This window comes from Adiantum capillus-veneris, chromosome 8 (assembly GCF_014529385.1).
Source record: "Adiantum capillus-veneris isolate H3 chromosome 8, ASM1452938v2, whole genome shotgun sequence".
NCBI lineage: Eukaryota > Viridiplantae > Streptophyta > Polypodiopsida > Polypodiales > Pteridaceae > Adiantum > Adiantum capillus-veneris.
In genome coordinates, this window is record NC_140938.1 from 40344062 (window position 1) to 40371658 (window position 27597).

Genomic DNA, 27597 nt, shown 5'->3' on the forward strand with positions numbered 1-27597 from the left:
TGCATAACTACCGACATACAAAAGTCAACTTCATTACAGGACTAGCAAATAACCTCAAAAATATGCTGTTGACTGGTAGCAAGAGGGAAATACCAGACGAAGATGCTAAGCTACATTTTCTGCACCCTGAAACATCTGATAAAGAATAACAAGCTGCGGAGACAGAAGGGAATTTACCAAGGCTTCAATAGTCACATCAAGCACAGATGTAATTGATTACTCAGAAGTCAAAGAAACCTGAATATTCCACATGAAAAAAAAAACATTCATTGAAAACCCAAATAAAAAACTCAGATTTTTTCTCTTCAAAATCAAGGTATTTAACTTACTACTCAAACAGCATTTCTCCCTACAAAAACACCAAGGAAGAGGCTTTTTGAATACGCAATCCCTTGGTGCCGTTACAAAAAGGACAAGTATTGGCTTCATAACTAGACTCATGGTGAAGTGTCCCCCTAGATTCGCCTGCTACACCAGCAACTGCTGCTCACTCCTCAGAAATCGTTCCCTTCTCACTGACATAAATACCATCCAAAAATTTACGAATATCTTTCTTCTTCACATGGCATTTCTGCAGACAAATAATACCTTGTCAGAAACCAGTTCAATGTAGCCAGCACAATTCAGCAGCACACAATAAGCAAAGTAAAACATCCAACTGAACCTGGTTGATCAGGGCACATGATCGTGAAACAAGCTCAATGTCATTGCCTTCTAAGATCAGTTCATCCTTAACCTTCTCCGCTCGCGTAACAATAACGCCCTCCAACATATCCACCTTCCTCACCTGCACAAAAAATATGGCAACGCCATCAAAGGGAGAACCATAAATAAATTATTTCAGACCGACGCAATGCATCCTTTCACATACATTCCTTGTGTTGCTCTAAACAATTGATATAGTCCAAGTGTTCATGCCCAAGTCAAAGAGATGGGCATCTACAGACCCAAGCCACAAGGTTACAGACTGCCTTACATACTGAAGCTGGGTATCTGAGGCGACACAAACACAGACATAAGATCAATCAAAATTTCCAGCAACCCTGGGATAAGCAGTCTTAAATTACTCTATACCCTCTTATTTCCAAGGAGCCCAGCCTGAAACTATTTGACACACTGCCCTACTCCACAATTTCTTAAACACATGATATAAGCTCTTTTGCTCGTCTCCGAACCATGTAGGTTGGTAACAACATTACACGGACAGCTACGATCTTGAATTCATTAAAACTATAATCCAAGCAGTGTATCAAACCAGATTCCCCATAGACAAACACAATAGAATCATAGGAAATCGTTGAGCCTTCAAAAGAATCCCATTAGAAAATCTCTACTTGCAGATAAGCAGAGACAAACTATTCAACTGCTTGCTCTTCCTGTTCTCTGCCTACTAGCTACTAGGTGTAAAGACAAATTCATCTCATTGCATGCACCAGGGGCAGAAGTACATACCCGCTTCTCACCCAGGAAGTTCCGAATCTCAATGTTATTATTGGAAGAGGAGATAATGGCGTTGATCGGAAAGTGGGCATACACAAAACGCATTTTGTAGCGGTAACCCTTTGTGACACCGGTGATGAGATTCTGCACATGGCTGAGGGCAGTGCGAATGGCAGCCATGGTCTTGCGGGAGCCAAACCAGGCCTCGACCTTGAGCTTCTTGCCGTCTTCGATCATCTGCAGGTCGAGGTTGAGGTGCTTGAAGTTGCGGGTGAGCTGGCCGCGGGGGCCTGTGACACGGATCTGCTTGGCCTTGATCTCCACCTTCACCCCATCTGGGATGTCCATGGTTTGCGAAGCCAAGATCGTCTTCATAGCTGCTAGGCCTTGAGGATTGGCTGCTCTAAGCGACTATGGAAACCTAGCTCTCTGCGACTGCCTGTGCGCAAAAATGGCTCCCGAAAGAACTTCGTTGTCGCACCACAAAACCTGTTTATAGCGTTAGGGTTTACATTTTTTTCTTGCACCCCGGCAGACGGAGGTGCAGAGTTCAAACCCTCCAAGTTGCCTGAAGTGTATATTTAACCGGCTTAAATTGTAAAATCCCAAGTTGGGCTGGGGTGTGCAAACATTTTTAATGTTTTATAGGAGAGAATAAAGGAGATGTTGTCTTAAAAAACAAGGTCGTCTATAGAAAACGAGGGCATTGCCTTTGATAAAAATTTGGAATTGCTAGTTAGAATTATTATTGAGCTATTATCAACATTCAAAATAATTAAAAGAATATCCCAAAGGCTATGTGAATCTTCCTTCAATGTTGTGGACGGATATCTCTAAGGATTATGATTCATAGGAAAGACGATGTATATAGTGCTAAGAGATTTGACCATCATGGCTAATTTTTATGGGCACCCGTACCCTTTAAATTTGGGGCTATATCATAGTATTTTTTGTAGAGTCTTACATTTTTATCTTAAAACATGGAAACTAGAAAACGGCTAAAAATTAACCTTGGTGGCAATGACAAAGTTGGGTTTCGAAGTCACTTAAATAGTATGGTAACAAGTTGCCAAAACATTTGTTGAAAGAATGTGGGGCTCACTATGCAAAAAGGATGGCGGTGTGAAGCAAATGATTTTATGTTGAACCATAAATTTTCCCCCACTATTGAGCTCTCAAGAGACATAGCCAAAGATGGAAGTCTTGTCCATTGACCCTTCTCGTTTGCTTGCCTTTTTTGGCATGGTAAATGCCTTAGTATCCATATGGGTGAAGGTCGTTCAATGTTGATTGTTTGATAGGTGTCCCTAATGAAAACCTCAGAAGTCTCTTCTTTCTTTTGGCAAATCGCACAACTCCTGTGCGAGGTGACAAAGTACATCCGTGAGCACCAACGGGTCACTTGGTCGCAGAGGTCTTGAAGAGGCCCCGGAAAACATCATATCTTTTCAAATGCTATTTCTCAAATCTGCATTCATTTTTTTGGCATGCTCAAAAAGTTCAGAGAACAAAGGATTAAAACGTATTCATAGAAATTTGATCCATGATGTGAATCACTATTTGGCATGCTAAAAAAGATTTAGAGAACAAATATTTAAAAATATTTATAGAAATTTGATCCATGATATGAATTATTGATCAATATTTTTTTAATATTTTGATTTGTAAAGAGTCCTTTCATTTAAGTACTTCACAAAGATTCATTTCATTAAATTGTTTTATTATTTTCTATGTTTATTAAATCTATTTCTTTGTTATGAGTGTATAAAAGTATTCTTTTGTTTTAGTTTTTCATTGTGTTTTTATTTCATTTTTTTCATTTTGTTTTGTTTTCGAATGATAATGTGCAACGTGTAATGTTTTTATTTTTTCCCTTTCATTTTATGTTGTTTTCAAATAATAATGTGCACTTTTCACCTTGTTATTTACGTGAAGATTTTTTTAATATATAAACCATTTGTGATTATGAATGATATAATTTTACATTAAAACCCAACAAAAATTCCATGTGACTGTAGGCACTCATTTAAATACACTCTCCATAAATCTCATCTCCCCCTTAACTTAGCAGGTGTAGGCCCTTTGTGCCTCCTCACCTTGTTACTCTAGTATCCACTTTATACGCACTTGAGAAAATTCCTCTTTTCTTGTTTACTATAGGTGTCTACTTCATATGCAATTGAGATTTGACTAGAGTGGCCACTTTATATGTGTACGGATAATCCTAGCCATGGGATTGCCCTCTTACCTCTTTCCATGAGGAATTCATGCCTTGCATGATATACATCCATGACCCATGAAGACTACGTGAAATGAAGTCTAAAGACTGCAATACCATAAAATTGCATTTTTAAATCTATTTTACATCTTTTGGCTTTGGCACCAAAATGCCTCTCTCAATTAAGCCATGCCTCATAGGAGGTCTTACACTTATCCAAATAATGTACATGATTATTATCCAATGGGCTTGTCCATCTTTCTCCTTAAATTTGGCTTCACTAGCTCTAGTCTCTATCCTCTCGTTCTCTCCTAGAGAGCAAACAATTGACCACAAGTTTTTACGCATTTAGTAGCCCTTAACTCTAGCTTGCCATGTGTGGAACCCGTTCCCATAAAATACGGTGAGAGTGTCTTTGCCCATGATACTCGGGAGGTCTTACCGAAGAGATATTCTCTTGGCAATGCCTAACCCGTCACACAGTTGGGCTACAAAATAAAAGCAAATGACCTGAAAGAAGAAGTGGATAGTGCTCCTCCTTTAATAGTGCTCGAGGAAAAATTATTATAGCTTAGCTTCTTAATGTGAATAACCTCTTAATGTGAATAAGACGGCTTTTATTGCATTTAAAAATGTGATCAATTGAATGATTAAGGTTGAAAACATTTGCCGTTGGTGCAAAATTGTCGATGGCAGAAGCTATAGTGCCAAGGCTCAAGAGGACAACAAACAACGGCGTGATGGCATAGATGTGAGTAAAAAACAAAGCATTCAAGACAACAGAACCGTGCTCCTTGGGTGAAAGCCAGGGCTAAGCTTGTGCTTGCTGCCTGCCATGCTAAGAGAGATGATCTATAACAACTTTCCAAGCAGAGAGAAAAATGGAGGTGATCGAGCATCCAGGAATATGACCGATCATCTTGCCAAACACAATCTTCCAAAGGGAAGTCTGCCAATGACCAAAGGCGGGAGTGGTAACATGCTGACATAAATCAGCAACCATATTGTCCATGGCTAAGACTATTGTGCAAGAGTAGGTAATAACATAGCCTTACTTGCCAATGCATGGCGCCAAAGGTCCAAAATATTCAACCCCCCAAGATGCTTCGGAGTACAAATTTTCTCCATTGCTAACAAACGGAGACCGTTCTTATGAGAACTAGTGCGCCACAAGTGAGATACAATATCTAACATAAGCAATAGCAAGGCCAGTGCAACAGCATCAAGTAAAACTGAACATATTCCATCATGATGCTTTAGACAATACAAAGTCAAACATGTAGAGCCATGTAGACTATTTCCAATAGTGCAATTTGCCATTCAATCGTTGCATGACCCAATCACCTTGCTGGGTATTAATTACGTGCCAGCTAATAGGATATCCTAAGTGTCTAACCACTACATGTAGATCAATAATTTCGCCAAGCCACAAAAGATGATGCCAGTCACAAACACCAAGAGGCAAGAGTTTGGATTTTTGAAAGCTGACCCTAAGGCCTACTGCCAGACCAAATATATCCAATGCCTGCAAAATTTGTCGCACATCCTCCTGGTTATTGCGGGGCATGAACAAGGAATCATCAACATAGGTTGTCATGTAAAGTCAGTGCCATTGGGTAATTTCAGCCTGTGAAGACAACCAAGCGAAGTCAAGTGATCCAAATGCAATAATAAAGGGTGAGTGGCAATGGCATACAACAAGGTCCTAAGTAGACAAACCTGTTTGACAGAGCATCCAAGAGGCCAAGGTTCAATCACAACTCACCATCAAGAAGGCCTAAAGACGTACTGTGAACGTACAAAAAGCATACAACATTGGTCAACTTTGGACCAAATCCAAGTGCGCACATTGTGGCGGCAATGAAATCCTAGAGCACCATATCAAATGCCTTTAATTCCGTGTATAGTTGGAATATTCCATTCCAATCAATACATTAGCCAGATTACCCAAAATTTGGCGCGACGAGGAATGAACCCATACTATGCAGAATGGATACCTTACATAAGAGGATCCTTGACAAGGTGTGACAATCATTTTGGCCAAGATTTTATATATAACTGGCATAAGAGTAATTCACCGCCAATGCAATCCATCATGTAGAGCAAAGGTTCTTTCAAAGGCTCCCAAAAGGAGATAAAAATTCTATAGTGAGGCCATCCCAACCAGGTGGATGCCATCGTCCGAGAGTAAGCAATGCTAAGCGCAATTCATTTTCTGTAAAATCCACCTCCATGGCTAAAGCATCTTGAGGCGAGATAATTGAATGCACCGTAGACAACAAAAGTTGACATGCATGAGAACCTCAGCAGATGCCGCGAGGGGAGCGACAAGAACATTCCTAAAATGGAAAACCATGGCATCCACCACAAGATCACGTTTTGAGGTTGTCCAAGCGCCTGGTCGGAGCGTGTCTCGCTTAATAGTTTGAGAAGCCCTTGAATGATGCAAGTGCTTAGAAAACTATTTCGAGGCACATCCGTTATTTACAAACGCTCGATGGCAAGCCATTTGTCCAATTTTTGTTTATCATTATGCTATAGACACACTCGGGCATGACAAAGAGCTGTTGATTTATTTTCAGACAACAAACATGTGTCTACTAAGAGTTGGAGCTGTTGATACACATGCTTGGCATCTTCAACATCACCACATAATTGAAACATGTAATGCTTTCCATAATCCTGAATTACACTTTGCACACGGGCAACAAAGCGAACCCAGGCAATATCAGGATCAAGATGCATTTGGGCGACTAGAGGGGGAATAACATGATAAATCATCCCACGGAATGCTTCATGCGAAAGATATGCATTGTTGATGTGGAGCAGACATTTCTTAGAAAGAGGTTGGTCATAGTGTAGTTGTCCAAAGCGCAACAACATCACAACGGGAGCATGATCAGATAGAATCAAAGAATGGTCTATTCTCATTTCGCATACAAACTCATCAAATTGTTGCATGTTGAGGACATACCACCGATCTAATCTTGCTCGATATGCAGAATGAGCATTATGATGAAACATGTACCCTGAAACATTGGGATGCAAAAGGATCCACAAGTCCAACATCCATGTGTATGTAATGAGATTTGTCCATGCCTGCAATTCCGTACTCAGCATGTGCAAATGTCCTGTGGTGTTATCTGTTAAAGTAAGTGCCTTCACCACAAACTAGCGCATTTGAAAGCCATGGATAAGAAGACATCTCATGCCCAAGGCCGTATGTGCATATACACCACCACATTCGTAGATCTGGCCATTGATCATACATTAAACCACCATTCAACAACCTGTTGGATCATTATACCCCAAAACTAGCGGCAACTCATGCCTAACCATAATCCAAACACCTGAAAAGCCTAATAAACTAGCATAAGCTATCCAATACCTCGCAAAATACGAGCATTGGCCAGCATACTCATGTTGATTATGTTCTTGCAAAACCACAATGTCTGCCTTACATGTATGTACATAGTGCCAGGTTAATCTCCACTTATGAGGGTTACATAACCCATGCACAATATATGAAATGCATTTAACACAACTATGCATTCAAGAGATACGTACAGATGCAAAGGAAGGAAGGGACTAGGTTGATGTGCCCATAAGCACATCAACATCAATGGCCCACGACTCAACCACAATATTCAGCATGTCTATCTCAAAGGAAGCAAAGCTTGTAGGTGATAAAGAGGTCCCATGAACCATTGTATCTCTGTAAGAGTGCACCACCTTATTCCATGCATCTGCAAGTGTGCGATTATCATTACAAGGAAGAGGTTTTTGCCCCGCTGATTTCACTTCAGGAGGTACATAATTGCGAGATGAGAGTTGTGTCTTCTTGGGGTTCACCCAAGGAGATACTTCACCTGAATCCACATTTTTCCCCTTATTCGTGGTCTCATAAATAGATAATACAGGCTTTCCTTTACCTGGAGGATTTGGAGAAGCCGCAAATTTGACCTTGCCTTTATCCAAAGGTAGAGCATCAGGCTACATAGAAGCCGCAGTAGTGGGGGATCTAGAATAAGGGGCTTCTTTCTCATTCGAAACCACAAGTTGAGGGATAGTTAAAAGTAGGAGGTTACAAAATAGACTAAGGACATTCAGACTGCATATGTCCAACGTTTTCCACAGCGGAAACATGAATTTACAAATTTTCCCTATCTGAGCTTAAAAGGGTGTTTCTCAGTGAAACCCCCGAGTTGTCAGTGATGCCTTCAGGGGTGGGAACATCAGTATCCCAAAGCACACAAAAGCGATTTGTATTTGCATCAAGTTTGGAAGGACAAATCACTTCCCCCATTCTAGAAGCGAGCATAGGAAGAAAGTGTCGCTAAGTGCATGGAAAGTCAACTATTTCCACCCATACAGGGCACTTATGATGGATGAGGCTTTGGTGGTCCTTGGTAAGAGCCCATGACAATACATGTGTCATCTGAGTACCAAAAAACAAAGGAGATAACTCAAGCAACATATTACGAGCATCAGTGTCTGCCAATAAAACATCATAGAATCCTCTGGCTGGAAGTAAACGCCTCGAACTGCTTGATGTTTAAGCAAGAAGTCTACCCACTGACCCATGTTTTGCGCAGTAGGCATCTTGCATGGAAGGAACAAAATAACTGCATTTAAAGCATATTGAGCAACTGGGTCATGAGGGCTTGGACAGGAATAAGCACTTTAGTAGTGGGTTCCTGCCCCTCCCAAGCATTCCGTGCACCTTCAAAAACCTCTAATAGACAGGCTCGAATTTCACCCATTTCCGACAACTCGGGTGCCATCTGTTTCTGCGCTTGTAGGGGCTGTTAAAAGGCGTACTGGAATTTAACATGCACTAAAAACCTTGCGTTTATATACTTGCTCACTATTGTATACAAATTCACCCTAAGAACTCAAGCAAACCAAGCTTTGTATACTTGCCACAATTCTGGACTAGAAATTACCTTTTTGTACAAATACTAACACAATGAGAACTATGAGACTTTAGCAGACTAACTTGAAGGTTTGAGCAGCTGAATTCAAACGTTCGTCTCTCTATCCACACACACAAACACACATTATCGAGGCCAATTTTTTGAGATTCATTCCAAATAAAATATTGCCATGATGATGGCTTTGTCATTAACTAAAGCCAAACCTTCCTCGTACTTTTTTATGGGCAAAAGCTCCCTCTTTTTCACCCTTCTGGTTTCTCTAACTAATGTAGCAAGGGTCGGTAGATTTGTGTTTCAACCATTTCTCCATTGTGGCTTATTGCAATTCCAACAACACAATGTAGAAGAAGAAGAAGAAGAAGAGAATTTTAACGTCGTAGGAAACTACCCCAAGAGACCTTAAATATCTATCAGACGAGAAGAGTTGAACTCAAGACTTGTTATTAGAGAGAGAGAGAGAGAGAGAGAGAGAGAGAAATGAAATGAAATGAAATGTTATATTAACGTCTTCAAAAGGCCAAAATGACCTATGAGACCAATCAGTTACAAAATAGTGAATCTAATACCATGTCTGGGTACAAAAGAACTAGAAGTGGAACAAAATACTACTACTACTACTACAATCTAAAACTACGTGGGTGTAGCAGCTGATACAATAGGTACCCGGTAAACTGGATGTAACAGTGTGAGAAACAAAGATGGAAGAAATGGTGAGGATCCATCCTCATCTGCACTCTGGATGTCGAGAGAGTATGGCTCGAATCTTCTGTTGTAGTCTCCGTCGATGCTGTGTAGCTCCTCTCCTCAGTCGCGGTCGTCTGTATCTCTGTAGCTCCAATGCTCGGTCGATGAGAGTGCCAGTAGTGGTCGAATGAGTGTGGGACGAGCTCTGCAGTGGTGGCTGCTCCTCTGGCTGTCCCATATCTAGTGAAAAGAAATCTGTAATGTGTCTCTGGGACTGCCTCTCTCTAGCTCTCCCCAGTAAAGTGTCTCTATACCTGTGTAACTCAAGTGAGATGTTGCCTTTGTTACTGGATCAATGACTGCAGTTTTTTATGCAATATTCATGCTAGGAACTCAACCATGACCAACTTAAAGTGTATTTCTTGAGTCTATTGCAAAATAAGAGTATCTTTACGCAATTATGGCAATGGGTTATGATGCATTCATCTTTCCATAATATGCATTCGCGTTTGACAAGGACTTGGTTTCTCAAAAGACAATTTTTGCATGTTTTAACAATATCATATTCTTTTCATGAAGTAGAACCATGGAATGGAAGGTAATGCAATTGACATCAAATAATTGAAGTGTATACGACTACATCAAGGTGAGACTTAAATCAGGTTAGGGTATATTCTCGATGAAAAACATTGCCAAACGTTAAAATTTTCTAATGATATCATTCCCTAGATCTTGTAGTCGATAAACAATCAAAGAAGGTGCTTATGCAAGATGCACAATTATGGTTCTAAAGCTTTTGGGGCTTTAACCATGACCCGAAGAGCCTTCACGAAAGCAAAAAACATTCAATAAGAACATAGTACAGAATCATGCAAGTAGACTACCTTGCAAGGGTTAATAGCAAGCTAATCAATCTTGCTAGTTAAGCTCCAACTTAGGAGATGGCTTGTCTTTTGTGATGACTAATTCATTTTTTGTTGGTTGATTGAGACCTATGCTTGCGGACTGGCCGCATTCCACCTTGAAGACATAGCAAAAGGGATTTGGTTAGAAGGATCGACTTATCTGCATAAAAATTGCTTCAACATCGAGGTAGTTTATGATCCTATGCATGGCTCTTGCCTGATGGTACGCACCCATTGCCTACAACAATGATACATGGCTAATTTTGCAAGGGCCCTCCATGTCTTTGGGGGATAATTGAAGTGCTATATTAGAGATCCATGTAATCAGAAAGAACGTCCTGAACTGCAGCAAAGGATGTTCCAAAGTCATCTAGGCTTAATCCATATTTGGCATAGTGATGTATGTAGGCCTTAGAAGCATACATGGTCTGTGCCCTTGAAAGTGCATGCCCGGCAGGAGCTATAGCAGAATGACAATTGCTCAATAAGCTGGCAAACTTGTCGTACCTTCCCAAAGGAATTGAACTGGAAGCAAGCTTTAGTGGGTCCTTTGACCATGATGGATACAAAGCCTTATCATCAAATAACGAAATGTCTGCCTCAGAAGCATCCTTACCCCTCAGGACAAGGAGATTAGCAACGCATCTATCGACCTTCCGCTGTAGATTGTGCTCCAGCTTACTTCTGCTGGTGCGAAGTGAGGACTCTGATTCAATGGTCTTGCTGGGTTCGATGTAAAGCGTCTGTTTTAATTGCTTAAAATGTGACTTCCAGGAGTCACTCAAAACACTGTCAAAGCTTGTTGGTATCTGCAAAGCAATGCAAGTTTGTTTTAAACTCATTCTCTCTCTCTCTCTCTCTCTCTCTCTCTCTCTCTCTCTCTCTCTTTATTGACGGAGATCTTGCATGGGGCAGCAGCAGAGGCATACCCACACACTCAACCTGATCAGAGAAGACGTTCTGGGAACATGCCTCAGAATAGTTGGTATGATGAGGAGTGCAAAGAGATGAGAGTTCAGATTCAGAGCGAGCTTATACTTGGAGTCATTACATATAGACAGTCTCGGAAGAAGCGGGCCTTTTTAGCCCAGATGGAACGTGATTTGTATCAGCTCTTTTTGAGCCGAGATTCAGGTGAGGCCTGGCGTCTCTTCCATGAGCACTCACCTCCTCCAGTGATTACCTCTCCCGAGATTTGGGGTCAATATGCAGCATCATTATATACAGTACCTGGGCAACCACCATTACCAGACCCTCTAGAGCCATGTGCAGCCACTAGTACCTCTTTACCACTGAGATGGTGAAGAACGCCATTGACAGGATGAGGACTAGGAGAGCATATGATCATGATGGTTTGGTGGCAGAGCACTTGATACATGCTAAAGATTTACTGTCAGAGATTCTTGCGCGGTTGTTTAACCGTGTCATGTGTGAGAGACTACCCAAGTCCTGGAGATTATCTACTATTGTACCTCTTTTCAAGGCAGGGGACCCCACGGTGCCAGGGAACTACCATACTATTATGATAGGGCACACATTGGCACGGTTGTATGCATCCATTCTTGAACAGCAACTGAGTAAATGGGCAGAAAATGAGGGCATACGAGCAGCAGGACAGGCTGGATTCAAGAGGAGTTTCTCCACTCTAGACTATATTCTTACACTCAGAGCCATTATTGAGGAGGGTCGGGCACACTGCAGACGGATGTATTGTTGCTTTGTGGACTTCCGCAAGGCATTTGACACAGTGCCGAGGGCCAGATTGATGCACAGGCTACTGAAGTTGGGAGTACCCACAGAGGTCATATGGGGGATCATGGCTTTATACGGCTCAGTGACTGGCCAGGTACGCACTCCTGAGGGGATTTCTGACATTGTTCATTCCACTATTGGAGTGAAACAGGGGTGTCCTCTGTACCCTACACTTTTTGGTATGTATGTAGATGAGGTCTCTGACTACATTGACAGAGAGGGTGACAGAGGCGCTCAGCTGGCAGGGACATGGATCCCTTTATTATTATATGCTGATGATATTGTGTTGATGTCAGAGTCGCCAGAGGGCATGCAAAGACATTTGGATGCATTGCACAACTTTGCAGAGGATAGTGGACTGTCTGTGAACCTTGGTAAAACCAAGGTTATGGTGTTTAACACCACATCACAATGGGTCAAGACTCAAGAGATCGGCACCTACACTCATTTATGGCCAGGACACTGTGGAGTAAACAGATGAATATACATATCTGGGGGTGGTATTCACGGGACCGAGGTTTACCCTGAGGAGAGCAGCAGAGACTAGACTATCCAGAGCCTATGCGGCATTGGGAGGGCTAGAGAGGATGTGTTCGCAGGTTCAGTTTCAAGAACCACGAACAAAACTATGGCTCTTTGATACTTTGGTTGCTTCAGCTATGCTTTATGGGGTCCAAGTTTGGGGACCATCTGTGAATCATGACAGTTGGAGGAACATGGAGAGACCCTTGGTATTTATGATATCCCGGATGATTAGAGCCAAGGCCTCTGTACCACATGCGATTATTTGAGCGGAGGTAGCCGCCCCTCCTATAGAGATTGAGGCTCTTACCAGATCAGTGTCCTTTATGCACAGTCTATGGGATACACATAGAGGCAGATATACTAGACTGGCTCTTGAGTCCTCTAGACAGTTAGCGATGCAGGGAGATGCATCATGTTGGTATGCACAGATGACCTCATGGTTTCAGAGGCATGGTCTCAGCATGGATAGATTGCCTCCCTTTCAGTATTCCCTGGATGCACCCTCCCTGCCAGTCACACGGATGGAGATCACTAGACTCATTCGTCAGGATCTTATACAGTTGGACACCAGGAGGACATGGGTAGAGCCGATAAAGGAGTTGGGCACGAAGATGGCTTTCTACAAAGAGCACCTTCTCCAACTTTCAGGAGATGGGTTTGTGACTCGTCCAAACTACATGGACACTCATTTACCTCATGGTCTGCGATGTGCTATTGGTTAGATTCGCACATCCTCACACCAGCTGGAGATTGAGACGGGTAGATTCAGAGGGATACCACCAGAGTCTAGGATATGTCAACTATGCGGTAGAGAGCCAGAGAGAGAGCTACACTACATATGCCACTACATTGTGTATTATGAGATACGAGGGCGCTTCCATTGCTTATTCAGGGAGGGTTTTGGACCCCTAGATAGAGTCATGAGGTATCAGGACCAGAGATGCCTTGGCTTATATCTACTTGAGCTACACCGACATAGAGATAGTCTGTTGGGGAGACATGGAGTACGACAGTCGCAGAGACAGATCACAGACTTCTTTGGATCAAGGGAGCCAAGAGACCAACCACCAGCACAGGGTTGTACCCGCATTCATACCAGAGGCACCCTCATTGACAGGGCGACTGAGCTCGGGAGATCGAGACGACCACGACCGAGACACAGGAGCACACTCCATCGACGGAGACTCCAGCAGAGGATCAGAGGCATTCTAGCACGACACCCAGATTGCCATTGAGGGCCTTTTCTACATTTTCACATTTCACATTTCATAACTCACACTTCATTTTCAGTTTTCATTTTTTGTACTTGTCCTTCAGACATTGTATTAGATTCACCGCTTTGTATCTGATGGTCTCATAGGTCATTTTGGCCTTTTGAAGACGTTAATATATCATATCATATCATATCTCTCTCTCTCTCTCTCTCTCTCTCTCTCTCTCTCTCTCTCTCTCTCTCTCTCTCTCTCTCTCTCTCTCTCTCTCTCTCTCTTTCTCTCTCTCTCTCTCTCTCTCTCTCTCTCTCTCTCTCTCTCTCTCTCTCTCACACACACCATTTTACTATTGCTGGTGATTGGGCTTATCTAGGACAATTAACCTACCAATGGATTATTCACTACCAGTTAAGTGTTCACACCTTTACACTGGCCTTAAGCTTAGAAACTTTACCTTACCTGGTAGCTACCTACTTGTAGTAAATCGCCTTTACACGGGCAGCATTCCTGATCTTGATGCAATAGCTTGACCCAATGGTTACTTTTTATTTAAAGAAAACCTCTTAAAAACTCTCTTTCGGTGTGGGATATTCCCCTTGATACACTTTTTAGTCTTTTAATTGGTGGGATGCTCCCCTCTTTTCCCCTAGCAAAAAACGGGCCCTGCATCGTGCTGTCCCTACACCTGCTGGACGACTTTGCATTGTGCAGTTAATTGCCCCCCTCTCTCTATTCCCATTCCACACCGCACGATCACCATCTATATTCCTGAACCACACTCTCACCTTTTGGTTTGCCAACTGGCTTCCCTTCCTATTGTAAGTTCTGGTGATCTCTTTTATGTTACGTAGTCGATTTCTGATTCATGTCTTTACCAGGCTGTCCCATTGAGAATATGGGAGTGTCCTTTGATTAGATAACCATGTAGGACCATACCCGCCTAGGTATGCTGCTTTGACTGCTGCCCACAACTCTGATCCGCTGAAAGCAGCACTCGGCCACCTAGTGCCTCGGTAGTGACTCTAAACTAAACAAGGCATTTGTGCCCACACCTGCTCTCTACATGGATCTTGACGCTCTGACTGTGGATAATTGTGGCTCGGCTCAAAGAAACTCATGGTGTCATAGTTGACACTTGCCAAGAGGTGGTAGACAACTTCATTGTTGAAATGTCAGCAAAGCAGCCCGCATGTCGAGTGCAACAGCCAGCGCACTGCAAAGTCTAGAGCACGTGCCACAAGAAACAGGACATGAACCCGAAAGCAAGCCGAAGAAACCTAGTGAATTATGATGCAGAGGGTGGAGAAATTGAAGCCGAGCTGGCTACATGGCAAACTCAGAAAGTGGTACCAATCATTGGTGCTCTTCCAGTAACCATCCAAGGATATCACGGAAAAGCCAATTTTCACATCATGAAGTTGGGCAACTGTGACGGTCTCCTTGGCATGACAAGAATGACGCGACACTCCAGATGCGGAACCGTACAATTACCGTGATACAGAAGGACAAGCCAGTCGTCCTCAAAATTCGGATGTCTGAACAAAAACTTGAATGAATTTTCTAGTTGTTTTGTGTTAGATACTTTTGAACTCTGTTTGAGGAAGTATTGTTTGAAATGGATGGTATCTGTTTTAAACCTGCCTTGGTGCTGATTTGAACTGTTTGACTCTGGTTTTAATACTGGTTTCATTGATTGGTGATTTTACTTCCCGATGGAGTAGTGAGAAATGTTGTTTTGGTATTGTCTGAACCTCGGAACGACACAGAAGGGATGTCTAGGGAGTGTTTCGTTGTATGCTGGAAAACCTTTGAACGATGCAGACGGAATGTCTGGGGAGCGTTTGATTGTATGCTCTAGAACCTCCAAACGACACATGCTGCTGTCTGGGGGGTGTTTGGTTGTAAAAGGCCTCTATATTTCCCGGCCCGGACCTTTTTAGGTTATGCCGAGTGAGGAGGGAGTGTTTGAACAGCTCACGGCCCGGACCAAGATGGTTATGTGCAGGGGAAGCGTTCATCGGCGGCTTCATGTTTCTATGTCTTGTAACATGCATATGTGAGCATTTGTGTTGCATTGTGATGTGCCAACCATTGAATATTCCTTATTGGATGAGATACTTCTAGGAAACCAACGACCCATGATATCAAGAGTTCCAATCTTGAATGAGACTCCTTATTGGATGAGATTCTTTTGAAAAGCCAACAACCCAAGAAATCAAGAGCTCCGATTTGAAATGAGAAAATTCATTGTCCCTCGAATGACCCTCGAAAATTTTTTAGCTAACTTGTGTTGTTTTGCAAATATGTTGTAATCGTGGAGAATTACTTTCTTTCAAGAAGGGAGGATGTCACAAACTACTTACGTGTCAAGCCACTGAAGAACGGAGCCAACCGGCAAATCCTGGCCGAGAAGCCTGAACCCTCAGTGAAGAAGCAAAAGCAGCAAAAGAAGTTTTACCCATTTGCAAAGTCTTGCCGAGTGTCCTATTTTTAAAGAAAAATTCCCACCAACTTATGGGACCTTGTTCGATGGGGCCAGGGGACCTAAAGGCATTAAAATAAAGCAGAACCGCGCACACACAATCTCTTAAGTGGTGAGTTGATGACGTGACAGCTGTACAGACAGATTTCTGCAATCCACGCTGGCTGTGTTGACGTGGCACCTATATGGATTTTTGCAAAACGCGCTGACAGCTTTTTGGGCGCTAGTGCATCTGGGGCTAGATGATTTTGAGTTTGAACCTTTTCATGTAAACTGCTTTTCGAAGGCCAAGGGCCTTTAAATATGTGCAGAGGGCTCATTCTCTGGCACTCTTCCAGGTGAAGGTGCAAAGCGCGAGTACCGGCATTGTACTGAGTTCAAGTAATATAAAGAAATACCGAAAGGGCGCCAAGGGTTGGAGCCAGTACTCTCTGGGGTGGAATTCCGCCACTTCGTATTGCGTGTGCTCTCTCTTTCAATTCAGTTGTTATTGAAGTGCCAAAAGTCTGTTCAGTTTGTTCTTTTCCGTTCGCACATGGTGCTCCGTCTTGTGACACAACACACACGCCAAGGTACTTGTCTTCTGCTTTCCACAATACATGCAAGTCCATCCTAATCCAACTTGCCCTCCTGTATTCACTACCGCAATGACATTCGTGTGTGCGTTCCAGATTGGATAGGGTTTGCGAGGCATGGTGCACCTACACATTGGAAAGCAACGACAAAAAAATGCTCATGCTTTCGTAAGAGAATACCTCTGAGACAAAGGGAGAGAGAGAGAGAGAGAGAGAGAGAGAGAGAGAGAGAGAGAGAGAGAGAGAGTTGAGACGGGGTCACTTACCGCGTGAGAAGTCTCTGCGCAAGGCTCTGTAGATGAATATTATGCTCACTTGTCTGCAAAATTAGGCACTGGAATAAGGCTAAAGAAGGGCAAACCAGATTTTACCGACACGCTGAGGTTTTTTTACAACAAATTTTTTCCGTATAGAATGGTCTTGTACAGTGCGGCACCGTACTGTACGGACGTACCATATCATACGGGTCCATACATACGTACGGATCCTACCTTGCTCTCCATAATCACAACACAGTCGCCTCTGTAGAAAGCCACCTTCTCCTTCTCCCTTGCCGCCTTGATCTCTAACATGACCTCCATCATGTGTGCTAGCTGTGCCAAGGTAAGATCATCTCTTAAAACTACACTTGTCTTCTTTAAAGTTGGCCTCTTTTTCAAGAACTCCTTTGCTTCCATTGAGGGGAAACACAAAATAGTGCCCTTTCTTTGGCCGAGATTGAGAGAGATTTGCGCTCTCATGTAGATAGAGATGTGGATATACTTCTTGTGCAGGAGCACAAATTATGTATAGACAATTATTGTAGATGTGCAAGTTGTTACCCGTGGATTCTCATACATTTTGGGAAACTGCGATTGGACATTAGTATTCTAGTATTGGTGTATGCATTTATGTGGGACCCCGTTGGCACCATCGTGTACATGACCATGGTACTTTGGTACATGGTAGAGCGATGTGGATTACTCTAGAGATTGATGATTTCTAGTGGATGTGATCTGCATCTATGCCCCACCTCAGCTTAGGAGAGAGAAAAGTTTTGGCAGCATTGTAAATGTATTGCCTACTGTGGATTCCTGGGTCGTTGGCAATGATTTCAGCAATGTAAAGACCACTAAGGATTGGCGAGTTGTTAGGCCCCATCTTTACCATATGAGCACCATGTGAGAGAGATGCTTGGGACAAATTCATTTTTGCAATTTCTGGTACAGATGCTTGTCATATTTCATATGTAGCTCGCACTCCACAACCATTGCAATTTTCGTAGGGTTTAAGAAGTCAGTTTGGTCGTTGGCAAGAGCGACTAGATAGATTTTATGTGGGGTGTGGCCTAGCAAAGTGCTCTCTGATCATGCCCTAGTTTCTTTGCATTTGAGATTTGAGACTTCCTCTAGGATCGCGCATACTTGACTTGGTGTTAGAGGATGCTTCATTGCCTCAGTTGATTCAAGATGTTTGGACACGCACTAGTTTTGTAGATCTCGTGTCCCATCTAGCTACATCCATCAATATGTCTTCCAAGGCTTGCAGACAAACAGCTGCAGAGGCGGCGAGGCCTGTTCAAGAGGGAACATGAGTTACAAGACCGTTTGAGTTGCATATGCTGGTAGCTCGAGGATTTTCCAAGAGACGAGTTTCTGGGTGAGTGCAGCAGAGAGACACTTAGTCACATTCAAACTGAGAAATTCAAATTTGCTACTGTTAAGCCTTATGTGATTTTGCAGATAGGTTACACGGGGATAGTGATGAGGTCCTTGACATAGCTTCAGATAAGTTTGAGCATTTGTTCACTGCTGATCAGATTACTGATGATGAAGAGGTTTGGTCTCCTGTAGAGCTTGTGGTTACAGAGACTATGTGCCATACATAACTAGCCCCTTCTCTATGCAAGAGATGCATGACGTGGTGGTTGGCCTAGATGGTGCCTCTTGTCCTTGAGAGGATGGGTTGACTAGACAGTTCTTTTTGTAGTTTTGGGATGCACTCAGCCCTATCATGCTTTTAAGTTTACAACACATATCTGACACAGGAGAGATGGCTACCTCAAGGTGTTCGGGACTTATTTCTTTTATACCGAAAGGCGGAGATACATTGTCCCTCCGACAGTGGAAACCGATCACTCTCATGTCTCTGTGTATAATATGTTTGCTCGCATGATCAATATGCACTTGAAACCCTTTCTAGCCAATCTCATTAGGTAACAATCTAGGGTGAGGTGTTTCTTAATCAGCGTCTAGATCCTCATTGGCAGCGTGTTGGGCTCTTGTGTTGACCCTGTTTTCACCACAGAGGAGCACCGCTTTGGAGGTTGTTCTGGCAAGGATGGCCACTGGTGAAGTTGGACTAAGATACTGGTGAGTGGCAATGGCCTTCTTTAGAGGTTGAGGGGGCCCCTCTTTCCTTTTTTGAGTACACTATATCCCTTGGGAGGAGGATCGTCTTGAGGACACAACACCCTTCTCACCATCCACATCAGTCAGAGGTATGGCGAGATTAGTGCATCTCTCGAGCCTTTTAGGGACAATTTTGGCGATGCATTTGGAGTATCAAGATCAGCCATCAGATATGCTATTTCATGTGGATGATTATCCATGCAGGATTGCGTGTTGGCACTTGGGGTGAGATTATTGATCATGATCCGACTTGCCAACGATGTACTTTGTAGCATGAATCCTCGAGGCGCTGTTTTTGGGTTTGCTCGTGTGCCAAGCTAGTGTGGAGAGCGGTTTGTTTTTTGCTGATCAGAGTGGGAGTTCATGATGGGTTTGTGGCATGAGGGACACTTGCATGGCTTTTGCAATTTCTGCAGTCACACACTGTAAAGATGGTTCCAGATACTATTGTCACGTGACACATCCAACCCTATGTGTCCGTGGACAAGCTACAGCATGATCACGGTTCAGTTCAGTCAAGTCAATCTAGAATAGGAAGTGATTTGGCACTTTTGTGAGTCTGTTCGCAGACCGTGCATGTCCAGACACTTAGATTAGATGCATATCCTCTGGTTGCACACAGCATGATCATCAGATTCCATCAGAACCCATCAGGAGCATTTTTACAGTGCATAGACCTATTTTCCCTATTTTTGATATTTTTCACTTATTATTTTAAGTGACTTTTGTTGGAAAGTAGGTAGGGCAATTTTGCTAAGTTTGTATATAAGCAAACCTAGTGCTAGCACCTTCTGTCAGAAGAGGCAGCAGGAGCACCTTGCTCAACAGGCAACTTCTTAGCAAGACACCCCACATCAGCAGGGCTAGCGTTTTTGCATCTGCAAGGACCTAGCGATTTCATCCACAGGCAGCCTGGAGATTGTGCATGTAATGGAATTTGCCTATTCAATTTGAGAATAGCGGAATTTAATGAGAGTACTTTCAAGAAATGATTTTGTGAGCATAGCGGGTAGACATAATTGAAGATAGCAACATAATCATAGCAATTAGTTAACTTGGCATAGACAATACTTTTGCAAGAGAGAGAGTTTAGAGAACATGACAACAATTGAGGACCGGATTTATGTGGAGCCGGTCCCCCCTCCAATAGGCATTTGTATTATGATTTCTCCCATAAAGAGAGACTTGTTACAATACAGTCTTTGTGTTCCTTGTGACCTAGGTGATGCCATGAAGATGGAAGGCTTCATGCACCACAAACATAACATAAACTTGAAGAAAGCTTTAACTATCCCAAGCCTCAGTCCCAAGACCTCAAACACCTTCGAAGGTGGAGAGAGCTAGCAGGGAATGAGGGTAGGGAAGAGGAAGAAGAAACATTTCGTAGAAGAAAGAATTAGTTCCTCACTTATCATACTCTTGTTGCTAGCATACATAATAGCATAGTAATGAAGAAGAAGGAGATGGCAAGCTTAAGCATTGAAGCATGGCTCTTGGTTGGATTTGCACTCCATAGCCAAGAGTGTTGGTGTAGGCTCTCAACCTCTACTTGCTTGGAGAGGGAGCTCTTGCACTTTGCATATCACACAATGAGAGTGCTTGTGAGTGTGTGTGGGTGAGTATACCCCCTAGGCACCCCCCTAGCTTGCTTGGGTCGACCCCCCCTTGTAGCTCATGCCTGAAGCTCATTGGACCCCTCCAGGCCTAGCCAATCACAAGCAGGAGCCATTACAAGCAACATGGGTAGCCTTGGGACAAGTGTCCCCCTTTCCCCTTTGAGAGAGAGGACTTGATAAATGCTAAAACAATTAGATAATTCATGTAATTTATCATTGGACCCCTTTGAAGCCTAGCCAATAGGCTTCAAGCAACACATGAAGGTAACATGGGTAGGGGCCTGACATGTGTCCTTGCTGCCTCTTCAAGATGGGCTTCCCTTGTGTGTGTGAGTGGGTGTTCTCTCTCTAGGCCCTAGGAAAAGGGCTCGCCTCCCCTCTTGTAGGAATGCTTTTGACTTTTAGGTGATCAAGCACCTTACTCACCAAGCATGACAAAGCACTTGAACTAGGGGGGGTTCCCAGAAGCATCTCAGGCAAGCTTCTCAAGGCACCTCAAGTACTTTAATCATGCAGCAAGTCAAGCACCTCAAGCATGGAGCCAGTCAAGCACCTCAAGCATCTTAATCAAGCACCTCAAGCATGAAAAACACCTCAAGCAGGACAAGCACCTCGAGCTTGGGCCGGGTTCCCACCTCAAGCTCAGCCCTAGCTTACTTAAGGTCAAAAGGACTTTTACACACATTTATTGGAGGTCTTCAATGAAGCTAACCCTAAGGTCTTATGCTCCATTGGTTAGCCTTGCTCTTTGATAGACCATCTCCCTTTTGGGCCCCTTTACATTGGCCCCGTGTTGAGATAGATCTAAAAGCACATACCTATATCTTAACACTTGTTCCCGTTTATTCTCCCACATTAAGTGATCAATTTAATATGAGAAAATCATTTGGGTTAGTTAGATATTAGATTTTATGACATTACCTCTCTCTTGAAATCATAGTCGTCCTCGACTATGAGGTAGAAGAGATAAAGTCTTAGTCATTAGTCAATCGTACTTAGTGGGTAAAGGATCCCTTTTTACCCTACGACATCTTTCCAAGATGGATGACTAATCCATTTGGTGCTTGGGAGACATAGCTGCCGCAAGCATGTCTGCTCTTTTAGTCCATTTCATTCTCCCATAGTCGAGTGACAAATTCTACTTGGTGTTTGAGAGACGTCGTCATCACAAACATGATTCTAAGCATGCATACTAGTTAAATTTGTGCACAATTAAAAAGAGGACTAGTCATATAAGACAAAAACATGAGTTATTTAAAAGAAATTTGTACATTTGCTTACTCTAATGTAGCATTGTAAGCATTGACAAGGTTCATACTATCCTTAAGTTGTACTCCTTGCATCCATTTAGCATCTTCAAAAGGATAATTTTTGAACTTAATAAGATACCGTCGGATAATCTGACCATGTCGTAGTACCTTGTCTTCATGCCGAAGGATAGCTTCGGGTTGTAGCACCTCTTCTTGGTCTTCAACTTCGGGAGGGTCTTCAATAATTGGTTCAATGGGTGGCTCTCCTTTGTAGGGCTTAAGTAAGCTTACATGAAAGGCATTGTGTATAAGCCAATGGTTTGGCAACTTGAGTTGATAAGCCGTCTCATTGATAGGCTTCAAGATTTGGAAAGGACCATAGTATCTTTTTGCTAGTTTAGCATAATACTTTTGATGGCCCGTAGGATTTTTGCCCGTCGTTTGCCTTAATCGAGCCATGGATCCATCAAAGTTAGAGGTAATAAAATCATGGCCTAACCCAAGGAATCTACATGAGCTAAGAAGCTTTATTGGTATGTGTGCATACTATAGACGCTTCATAGCAAGATTCTCTCAAGTCAGGCCCCTACTCATGTTTTTGTCTTATATGACTAGTCCTCTTTTTAATTGTGCACAAATTTAACTAGTATGCATGCTTAGAATCATGTTTGTGATGACGACGTCTCTCAAACACCAAGTAGAATTTGTCACTCTACTATGGGAGAATGAAATGGACTAAAAGAGCAGACATGCTTGCGGCAGCTATGTCTCCCAAGCACCAAATGGATTAGTCATCCATCTTGGAAAGATGTCGTAGGGTAAAAAGGGATCCTTTACCCGCTAAGTACGATTGACTAATGACTAAGACTTTATCTCTTCTACCTCATAGTCGAGGACGACTATGATTTCAAGAGAGAGGTAATGTCATAAAATCTAATATCTAACTAACCCAAATGATTTTCTCATATTAAATTGATCACTTAATGTGGGAGAATAAACGGGAACAAGTGTTAAGATATAGGTATGTGCTTTTAGATCTATCTCAACACGGGGCCAATGTCAAGGGGCCCAAAAGGGAGATGGTCTATCAAAGAGCAAGGCTAACCAATGGAGCATAAGACCTTAGGGTTAGCTTCATTGAAGACCTCCAATAAATGTGTGTAAAAGTCCTTTTGACCTTAAGTAAGCTAGGGCTGAGCTTGAGGTGGGAACCCGGCCCAAGCTCGAGGTGCTTGTCCTGCTTGAGGTGCTTGTCATGCTTGAGGTGTTTTTCATGCTTGAGGTGCTTGATTAAGATGCTTGAGGTGCTTGAATGGCTCCATGCTTGAGGTGCTTGACTTGCTGCATGATTAAAGTACTTGAGGTGCCTTGAGAAGCTTGCCTGAGATGCTTGTGGGAACTGTCACGAGGACGTGGCAACTGCTAACCTTAGTTGTTGGTTTCTTTCCAATGATTTTTGTTTAATTTTTGAGACCCTCTTTTTGAAGTTGCAAATGGTCGGACATTGTATGGCCAATGTGAACGGTAGTTTCACCCGCAGACGGGAAGTTGGTCGGCACTGGAATTCGTACAGTAAGAGGATGTCTAGGCTCAGAGCAAGATCATACAGGTCCCCCCCGTCGCACTTAGCAAGTTGGTGGATACTAGGAAGTGAACTCAATAAAGGCATAAAGTCAAGGTGGGATCACCAACAGAAAGTATCCGACAGTTGGGCCACATTGCACTTTTGGATGCGGTCCCAATGAGGATAGATGGTCAAAAGACCAGCGAGAGCCCGACGGAAGCATCTCCTAAAAATTAGGGAACTGCTATTCTGGGCCGTGAAATGTGTTCGCGTCATTACCTTCGGTATGACCAAGGAAACATTTTAGTACTCTGATGCAAAGTCAACTGATGCACAAGTTGAGAGATTTTTAAGCAGGAAGCCCAATGCGGGGAAATTGCATGTATGAGTGCCAAGTGGCACTTTGTGGTCAATTTACCAAGTTTGGGAGAACAGAACCCGTAACTGACTTTTGAGAGCAGTTTTGGAGGCTGTTAACTTGGATTTTCAGCCATTTCTCTCCATTTTTGAGCTTCCCATGACTTTGCCTAGGTCCAAGGAGCTCATTTTCAGCATTGGAAGGCATCAGATGCGTGTTTACAGGGCTGTTTTGCTGCGTTTTCAGCGATACACAGGTTTTGGCAGCCATGGAAATCTTCTCCTTTTTGCATCTATTTGTTCACAGATGCATTACAGGTCAAGGGCAGAAGAGAGGGCGCTCGATTTATGCTGGGGGGATGCTTCATTGAGAGCCTGTCACAGGTTAAGAGCTATGGAGTGCTTTCTTTCCCTCTCATGTACAGTGTGGTGCTAGGAGTGATGCCCTGCACACTACACACTGCTCTCTCTCTCCCCTACGTGCAGTTATGTGATGCCCCACAAGAGGGCTACTCATTTGACTGATGTACAGTTGTGTGGGTTCATGCTTTTGTGCTGAGGCAAGAGCCTCCTTGAGCAGGAACAGGGGTAGCTAACTGCTGCTCCAAAGCAGGCACTGGTGAGGGTCATAACCTCACCGTACAGGTGCAAAATCAGCGCTGTAAATTCACTGTTTTTCAGCCATACGGACGCCAGGATCATTGGGAATCGTGCCCCACTGGCAAAGGACAGTTAGGGGACTGTTTGGGGCTGAAAACAGGGCAAAAACCAGTAAATACAGCGTGCTGAATTTACTGTTTTTGGACAGGAATCAGAGGGTATACGACAGTGCAAGCGAGTTCCAGCAGGGGAATTGGTTTCGCGCAAGTTTTGGGGCTGTTATGCTGCCGAAATTTGGCCAAATCAAATGGTATCTAGGTGGATACACGTGAAGGATTCCCAGGACCTTACCTTGTAATTTACCCTCCTAAAGAATAAAGAAATACCGAAAGGGGCGCCAATTTTGGGGCCTACAGGTTGTCGGCGTCTGCTCGGAGCATTCTAGCTTCCGAGCCGTGTGTGTGATGAAGTGTTAATTCTCGTTACAGGTCTCCTTTGCAAAGTGCTCTGTGTGTGTGTTTAAGTAAAGATTTTCGGGTGAAAGCCAACGCCTACCGCCCTACGGGCCGGTTTCATGGTTCCATTGCCGGGATATCAATCACTTTTTCCTCAAAGAGTGAGCCTGGATTGTTCAGGGTAAAGACACACAGTGCAGGAATACGGGATTACACTATGGCCGACAAAGGGAATGGAATTATGGAAGAGGGTTCCTCTTCACAGGACAAACAAGAAATTCCGCATGTTCGCCCTGCCAAAAAGTGGTCAAATTAGGGCTGATTTTCTGCTGCGTTTTAGGGTTTGCAAGTATGAACCAAGATGAGATAGGGAGAGGTCTCACGGTGGTAGATTGGCCACTAGATCTCCTGCGGGAGTGATGTGGGTCTGCCAGGTGACATGCTGCTTGCCAATTCTCTGAGGCGATTGCTTGGATTCTATGACGCATTGGTAAATCATCTTGAAATTTGAGCTTGCTTGGTCGTGGGTAGTACGCCACAGTGTTGGTGGAATTATGCTCATTTGCAGAGGCAAGAGCCTGTTGCATACGTAAAAGTTAAGGGACAGGTTGCAAGATGCTATGGTGAAGTTCAAGAACTATCCACCTATGGATGCAAAGTGGATGGAAGAGCATGAACTGTCAGAGTCACCAAATGTATTGCAGCTTTACCTTGACGCCTTTGGGTTACAGTCTACGTATGCCCCAACCCAATGTTTGCAAAGGAGGGGTAATGATAGAGCTAGCACATCAAATGTACTCATGGATTTGGTGCAACAGCAGTGTACAGTTTGACAAAAGTATGAAGGTCTCATTAAGTCATTTGTACATATGTTTTGACAGTTTTTCTTGCGGATACATGCGATGATAAAAGAGTGCTAACAACACAAGATCATCTATGGCATGTATTTATGGTATGCAATCGAGGACGTTTGCGATTTCAAGAGGGGGGTATGTCACGAGGACGTGGCAACTGCTAACCTTAGTTGTTGGTTTCTTTCCAATGATTTTTGTTTAATTTTTGAGACCCTCTTTTTGAAGTTGCAAATGGTCGGACATTGTATGGCCAATGTGAACGGTAGTTTCACCCGCAGACGGGAAGTTGGTCGGCACTGGAATTCGTACAGTAAGAGGATGTCTAGGGCTCAGAGCAAGATCATACAGGTCCCCCCCGTCGCACTTAGCAAGTTGGTGGATACTAGGAAGTGAACTCAATAAAGGCATAAAGTCAAGGTGGGATCACCAACAAAAAGTATCCGACAGTTGGGCCACATTGCACTTTTGGATGCGGTCCCAATGAGGATAGATGGTCAAAAGACCAGCGAGAGCCCGACGGAAGCATCTCCTAAAAATTAGGGAACTGCTATTCTGGGCCGTGAAATGTGTTCGCGTCATTACCTTCGGTATGACCAAGGAAACATTTTAGTACTCTGATGCAAAGTCAACTGATGCACAAGTTGAGAGATTTTTAAGCAGGAAGCCCAATGCGGGGAAATTGCATGTATGAGTGCCAAGTGGCACTTTGTGGTCAATTTACCAAGTTTGGGAGAACAGAACCCGTAACTGACTTTTGAGAGCAGTTTTGGAGGCTGTTAACTTGGATTTTCAGCCATTTCTCTCCATTTTTGAGCTTCCCATGACTTTGCCTAGGTCCAAGGAGCTCATTTTCAGCATTGGAAGGCATCAGATGCGTGTTTACAGGGCTGTTTTGCTGCGTTTTCAGCGATACACAGGTTTTGGCAGCCATGGAAATCTTCTCCTTTTTGCATCTATTTGTTCACAGATGCATTACAGGTCAAGGGCAGAAGAGAGGGCGCTCGATTTATGCTGGGGGGATGCTTCATTGAGAGCCTGTCACAGGTTAAGAGCTATGGAGTGCTTTCTTTCCCTCTCATGTACAGTGTGGTGCTAGGAGTGATGCCCTGCACACTACACACTGCTCTCTCTCTCCCCTACGTGCAGTTATGTGATGCCCCACAAGAGGGCTACTCATTTGACTGATGTACAGTTGTGTGGGTTCATGCTTTTGTGCTGAGGCAAGAGCCTCCTTGAGCAAGAACAGGGGTAGCTAACTGCTGCTCCAAAGCAGGCACTGGTGAGGGTCATAACCTCACCGTACAGGTGCAAAATCAGCGCTGTAAATTCACTGTTTTTCAGCCATACGGACGCCAGGATCATTGGGAATCGTGCCCCACTGGCAAAGGACAGTTAGGGGACTGTTTGGGGCTGAAAACAGGGCAAAAACCAGTAAATACAGCGTGCTGAATTTACTGTTTTTGGACAGGAATCAGAGGGTATACGACAGTGCAAGCGAGTTCCAGCAGGGGAATTGGTTTCGCGCAAGTTTTGGGGCTGTTATGCTGCCGAAATTTGGCCAAATCAAATGGTATCTAGGTGGATACACGTGAAGGATTCCCAGGACCTTACCTTGTAATTTACCCTCCTAAAGAATAAAGAAATACCGAAAGGGGCGCCAATTTTGGGGCCTACAAGTTGTCGGCGTCTGCTCGGAGCATTCTAGCTTCCGAGCCGTGTGTGTGATGAAGTGTTAATTCTCGTTACAGGTCTCCTTTGCAAAGTGCTCTGTGTGTGTGTTTA

At 43.5% G+C, this 27597-nt stretch overlaps 2 protein-coding genes across 3 annotated transcripts in view; both read right to left on the reverse strand.

Annotated features, from left to right (window-relative positions):
- Nucleotides 1–282: 282 nt before the first annotated feature.
- On the reverse strand, nt 283–1928 carry LOC147452017 (large ribosomal subunit protein uL6-like). The gene is made up of 3 exons (XM_086517852.1): nt 1453–1928; nt 665–787; nt 283–571 (listed from the first exon to the last, which is right to left on the reverse strand). The coding sequence occupies exons 1-3, from the start codon at nt 1813–1815 to the stop codon at nt 488–490; spliced, it is 570 nt and encodes a 189-aa protein (XP_086373978.1). The 5' UTR covers nt 1816–1928; the 3' UTR covers nt 283–487.
- Nucleotides 1929–9296: 7368 nt separating this feature from the next.
- Nucleotides 9297–27597, reverse strand: part of LOC147452018 (uncharacterized) — a 38791-nt gene continuing 20490 nt past the window's right edge. The window contains exons 6-7 of one of the 2 annotated variants that reach the window (XR_015188856.1): nt 10164–10993; nt 9297–9593 (exon numbers count right to left, since the gene is read on the reverse strand). Coding sequence is in view for 1 of the 2 variants with exons in the window: in XM_086517853.1 (XP_086373979.1) it covers nt 10493–10993 (501 nt within the window). In the remaining variant the exon portion in view is untranslated. Of the gene's footprint in view, nt 9594–9618; nt 10994–27597 lie in introns of those variants that run through there. The other variant, XM_086517853.1, reaches the window with a different exon arrangement.